At 38.1% G+C, this 6,040-nt stretch overlaps 1 protein-coding gene across 3 annotated transcripts in view; it reads left to right on the top strand.

Annotated features, from left to right (window-relative positions):
- Nucleotides 1-1,436: 1,436 nt before the first annotated feature.
- Nucleotides 1,437-6,040, top strand: part of itgam.3 (integrin, alpha M (complement component 3 receptor 3 subunit), tandem duplicate 3) — a 32,108-nt gene continuing 27,504 nt past the window's right edge. The window contains exons 1-3 of one of the 3 annotated variants that reach the window (XM_077224649.1): nucleotides 1,437-1,642; nucleotides 5,617-5,725; nucleotides 5,917-6,020. In XM_077224649.1, coding sequence (XP_077080764.1) covers nucleotides 1,597-1,642; nucleotides 5,617-5,725; nucleotides 5,917-6,020 — 259 coding nt within the window. In that variant the 5' untranslated portion in view covers nucleotides 1,437-1,596. Of the gene's footprint in view, nucleotides 1,643-2,237; nucleotides 2,354-5,616; nucleotides 5,726-5,916; nucleotides 6,021-6,040 lie in introns of those variants that run through there. The other 2 variants (XM_077224650.1, XM_077224651.1) reach the window with 2 other exon arrangements.

The raw sequence follows: 6,040 nt of genomic DNA, 5'->3' as shown, positions 1-6,040 counted from the left end.
TCCACCTCGGTCTGGTCTGGGCGCCAGACCTCCTCGAGACCTGGGAAGGGGAACAGGTTTGGCAGAGGGGGAAGAGAGAGAGGACGGAGATAGAGAGGGAGAGAGAGAGAGACAGCCATGGCCATCAGCCATCTGCGGCAGGAGTCCCGGAGCTGTTGCGCCATCACGAAGGGCCGGCCGGACTCCTCTAGGGTCAAGGACCTGAAGCGTTGCCGGTGCTGTTCAGGGGTCCGGCCGACCCACTGAAGAATGGCGCGCCGTAGATCTTGATAGACCAGGAGATTCGAGACTGGCAGTTGGTGGGCTGCAATCTGCGCCTCACCGGATAGCAGCGGGATGAGACGCAGGGGCCAGTCTCCTTTGGGCCACCCCCGGGCCTCGGCCGACCTTTCAAACAGGTCCAGGAACGCCTCCGGTTCGTCTTGTGGACCCATCTTCCCCAGTGTGAGCGGCGGGGCCGAGGCCGACTCGTGAGAGGGGGTGGCTGGAATCTCCTGGTCTAAACAGCTCTGGAACAACTCGCGGTCTTCCTGCTGGCCTTGGAGCAGCATCCGAAAGCGCTGCTCGTGCTCGTCCTTTACGCTCAGCAGAGCTTGATGTTGTTCCCTTTGAAGAGCCGCGAGTGATTGGATGATCTCCGCAAATGGCGATGCTGACGGGTTCTGCATGGCGGCGGCAGTCTCCTTCTTCCCGGGTTTTCGGCATCAGTGTAATAAGGTTCAGAGTAGTGTGGTGGGAAGAGGAAGACGGGGTCGGCGAAACTGGAACTCGTACGGCTTTTATTACTCAGAAACATACAAAACAAAAAGGCGCGCACACAGTGCATTCACCGTAGCGTGACTACAGCACAACTCAGTCCACAAAACTCTCTCCACGTCGGTATCGATCAGCTTCTCTCTTGAACAGCTCTCGCACGAGTTCCAGTCCCTTCTCTCTCTCCAGCATTCTCCCACTGTGTGGCTTTTATCGGTCTCCCCACGCCAATCACTGCAATCAGACACAGGTGTTCATCATCTGCACTTGACCTACTTACTCACCGCACAGCTCATTGTCTCGTCTCTCACTACAGACGCCGCGAGAACCACGCCCCCCTCACCACACATTCATTCCACTGATTCATTTAAACAGAGCCATTCAGGAATGGAACACTTCTGCTGTGAGTTGCTCCGATATCCGCAAAGTTTTACTTTTCTTTGGTCCCATTTGGAGCAATTAAGTGTATTTACAATGTTTTTATTACACTGTTGAATAAAAAACAACATTACAGAGTCGCAGCCAAGTTGTTGAATATCGTCACAAGGCGACGCGAACATATTCAAAACATCAACACTCCTGCTCGAGTGGTATTGCGTTAATATACTATTTCTTGAAGTTCAATGTCATTTCCTGGTTCAATGCAATCTTTTATCTACCAGGACATCATTTTTACTTTGTTCAGATACAATATGTCCACATCCTCTATGTTATTCGCTGTCCCTCCTTAGTCATATGCACTGCCTTTTTCATCTTTCTCAATAAATATTATTGTGCTATGTTTGTTTTTCATATTTCAGGGAGTTGGCAGCATTCATACCATCCCAGTCTCTTGACCTTGATATGACCATGGACTGGGATTTCTGCACCTGTTTGTGCCTGTTCTGTGGTAAGATCAAACAGTGAAACTGTATTCCTGTTTTGATGTTCATCAAGGTTTTTCAAATTGTCATAAAACTGCGCAGTATATGGTAGCATCTGTTGTGGAAATATTAATAATAAAAATGTATAATGTGTCGCTAAAATTCTAATGATTTTGTGTTTATAATTTTAGCTGATTTTGCTTGTTTTGGTTGTTTATGTTACAGGCACCTGTTAATTTATTTGTATGTGTTTCTGTCAAAAAATGTAAGGGGTTGAATGTAGTTTTGATAAAATTTATTTGTTAAAAATTAAGTGAAAAACTGCTTCAAATTTGGTGATGTGTAGAGCAGGGTGTGCGAGTGAGCTCTTTATTAATAATGAAGATGTGGGCTTGCAATTTAGTCCCTTCCTATGACAAAGAAAAACACCCATAAACAGGGACAAAAAGTGCTGACCACTTCTGTGCTTGTTTTATGACTGTGTGGATCCTTAGGTGTCTCTGATAATTCTAGGGATCCTGTTTTTATGTCTACAACTCTGTAGTTCTTCCTGCCCCTTTTGAAGGGCTTCAGACTGAAAACAGTGACAAGAAGCCATTGGCTCCGACAATGAAGCCAAAAGACTTTTGTAGTTGTAAAAGTGGTGATAGACTAAACAGTAGATGGTTGATCACCAGCACAAGTTGTCGATGTCTGATGCAGTGGCTGCAGATCTACATGGAGCTGCATTGAACTCTGTAGCGGACATTTACCAACGGTCTCTGCCAAAATTTGCAACAGGCACCAACAGTTTTTTCCATCCGATTTTAGCCAGATTCAATTTTGTTGTAGATTTAAATCCAATTATTTATTTGTTTATTCACTGCATACATCCCACAGCTATCAGCCCTTCCCCGCTTGTTAAAGATTAGCACCCTGACAATTAGTTTGTTCAGTGCGCTGATGCATCCTCTCTATTGACTTTCATTCAAACTCCCTCCTTAGTTGATCATTCCAAGATGGCAGCACTGTATAGTGCTTTTAGAGCAGCCAAATGCTTGTCAATACACATGCTTGTTGTATTCACAGTCGGAAAATCATGATTAAGTATCTGAATAGCATGAATAGCATACTTAAAACATTCTCAGTAAAAAATAAGCCTCAGTTGCTAGAGTAGAAACTATTATTTCACAGTATCGGTTTGGCAACTTCCTTATCTGAGTTACCAGTCTTCCTCTTCTCCTCTCTTTCATTCTGTCATCTGAGAAGTCAAACAGTATTTTTCTGTTTGTTTCCAATGTCAGTTAATCAAACAAAATGTTGTCTTTCTAAAAAGATATGACAAATAACAAACATAAACAAAAACAAAAAACAAACAAACACTTTATACATATATAAAATACATTTGGTAACACTTTAGAATACGGTTCCTTCGTTAATGAATAACTACACAAGAACCAATGAGTAACACAATATTAACAATCTAGTAACTATTATTAACTAACAAGAAACTCTGATTAAGGAACTAGTAAGTAATAGCGCACAGATGAAAGTGGTAGTTCACTATTAACTAATCAATAACTACTATTTTTTTAATGCTTCCCAGAGAACTACTGAAAAAGTTTATTAACAATCTAGTAACTACTATTAACTAAAAAAAAACTCTGATTAACGAATCAGGAAGTAATAGTGCACAGATGAAAGTGGTACTTCAATAACTACTATATTCTTTTATGCTTCCCAGAGAACTGAAAATTTTCCTAATTCATACAAAACTAATCAATAACCAATGCAGGATAAATGACTAGCACTACATTAACATTTGAACTGCTACTGTAAACGAATACACAAGGTTGTTTACATTATCAATGTGTAAGCTGTTAATAATTGGCCTATGCTGTCTATTTATCAACTGAATAATTTTAAAGAAATGGATTTTTAAATGCAGTTGTCGGGACTCGGGACCTTACTTGTCCTGTGGCCAATTTTCTGGCATTCCTTTGGACTGGCATTGAATCACTAGAGTCACGGTGACGACTGGAACATATTGAGTCATCAGCCATCCAAGTACCATATAGATTGAATTTATTATTTAACTTACCTCACAAAAAAATTTGTTTTTATGTATGTCTCCTAGCATAATATATATATATATATATATATATATATATATATATATATATATATATATATATATATAATATATATATATATGTGTGTGTGTGTGTGTGTGTGTGTGTGTGTGTGTGTGTGTGTGTGTGTGTGTGTGTGTGTGTGTGTCTTGTGAGTGACAAGATTCTACACTTTATTGGCTTTTCATTAGTAACTACTGTAAGAATCATGGGAACAAACTAGTAATGACTCAAGTGTTACTACATAGTTCTATGGGAATTACTTATTATTTGGATCCGTATTCTAAACTGAAGATCATGGTAACTAACTAGTAATGACTCAAGTGTTACTGTACTTCTAAAGAAATTTTCTAAAAGTATACTAAAGTTCACCAAAAATCTCAAACGCTTGAAATGACTTTTGTGTTTGGTTTCACAAATCATGACTCGATCATGTAGCAACACTTGAGTCATTACTAGTTAGATCCCATGATCTTCACTTTAGAATACGGATCAGAATAATTAGTAATTCCCATAGAAGTATGAAGTACCACTTTCATATGTGCACTATTACTTCCTAATTCGTTAATCATAGTTTCTTTTTAGTTAATAGTAGTTACTAGATTGTTAATAAACTTTTTCAGTAGTTCTCTGGGAAGCATTAAAAAAATAGATGTTATTGATTAGTTAATAGTGAACTACCACTTTCATCTGTGCGCTATTACTTACTAGTTCCTTAATCAGAGTTTCTTGTTAGTTAATAATAGTTACTAGATTGTTAATATTGTGTTACTCATTGGTTCTTGTGTAGTTATTCATTAACGAAGGAACCGTATTCTAAAGTTTTACCATACATTTATATATATGGAACATATATATATATAATATGTTCCAAATATAATGCAGTGATATATCACTAGGATTTTAGTAAAATAAATATTCAGATTTTAGTTTTCCAAAGAAAGTGTTTGTTTGTATATTTCATTTCTATAACATTTTGGGTTACAACTGTAACCTGAGAGAAGGCTAACGAGACACTGCATCAGACGCAGCTCAAGTTCCCATTTAAAAGGGAACCTATATTTAAAGAGGTTGTTCTGCATTATTAAGCAAGTCACAGTTCTCATGCAATATGGGGAGGAAGAAGGATATTTCTGTAAATGAAAAGCATAGTGCAATAGCTTTCAAAATGCATGAAAACAGCTAATATTTTGGGAAAACTGAATAGAGATGATCGAACTGTCAGAATATTTGCGAATGATTTAGAGCACAGTCAGCTTGGAACAGGGTGGCCATTCACCAACCATCCAGAAATCCATCTATCTAGACCATCCATTGTAGTACGGCATTCATCAGTGAATAAAACGATTTAAAAATTCGTCTTGTATTTCTAAACCCACTGTAAATGTCAATTTTGTGAGCTTTGGTTTGGGGTGTTTGAAATGCACAACTATTTAAGATCTGTCAGATTGATATCAGTTATCTAGATATGGGAACAAACAAACCTTTTTTTTTTTTTTTTGAAAATCTAAATTCTGAATGTTTATTTTACTGACATCCTACTGATATAATAATTTGGAACACACACATAGGGAAAAAATACAATATAGTATAGGTTGGGCAGGGGGTTGTTTCCCCTCCACACGCTTTGCAAAAAGTGCCAGAAAGCTCTACTGAAATGCAGCCTGCTGGCGTCTCTCATCTACAGCTTCTGCCCTTTTCACAGCCAATGATTTTTTTGCGTTTAAAAACGTTTAGATATAACTGAAAAACAAGACAAGGAGACCAAATAAGATGTTTTCTAAATAATCGTATGTTTTTGTTTTTCAAAAGATTGGCAGTCTAAGCTGACTGACCCTAAAAATGAACATACATTTATGTATGTGTTGGTCTTAATTTGCATCATTTAGCATTTCAGTCAGTGCTGATGTTCAACATTGACCATGTGACCTGGAAATACTTCACAAGAAATAATGATGTTGGCTTTGGCTACAGAGTCATACAGAGAGATACATCTAGGTGAGAGAGAAACACAGATTGTCCCATTGCAACCAATATATATATATATATATATATATATATATATATATATATATATATATATATAGCTTGGGAGGTTTAATTGTTGAATTGATTTAAATCAACCCAATGCAACTTAAACATTAAATATATTTGAAACCTAACGCATGTTTTTCTTTACTTTTCCATAGTTTGCTTGTGAGTGATCCTTTAGTACAATACAGCAGCGATGCAAGAGGACAAGTTTATAGTTGTGCCATTTCACAGGAAACTTGCCTGCCAGTGACAATTAATGGTATTTAACTTTTCATATTA

Source organism: Siphateles boraxobius, unplaced genomic scaffold (assembly GCF_051911475.1).
Source record: "Siphateles boraxobius isolate OS27281-9 unplaced genomic scaffold, OSU_SipBor_1 90, whole genome shotgun sequence".
NCBI lineage: Eukaryota > Metazoa > Chordata > Actinopteri > Cypriniformes > Leuciscidae > Siphateles > Siphateles boraxobius.
The sequence above is the reverse complement of the archived record's forward strand: the minus strand, read 5'-3'. Positions and strand labels throughout refer to the sequence as shown.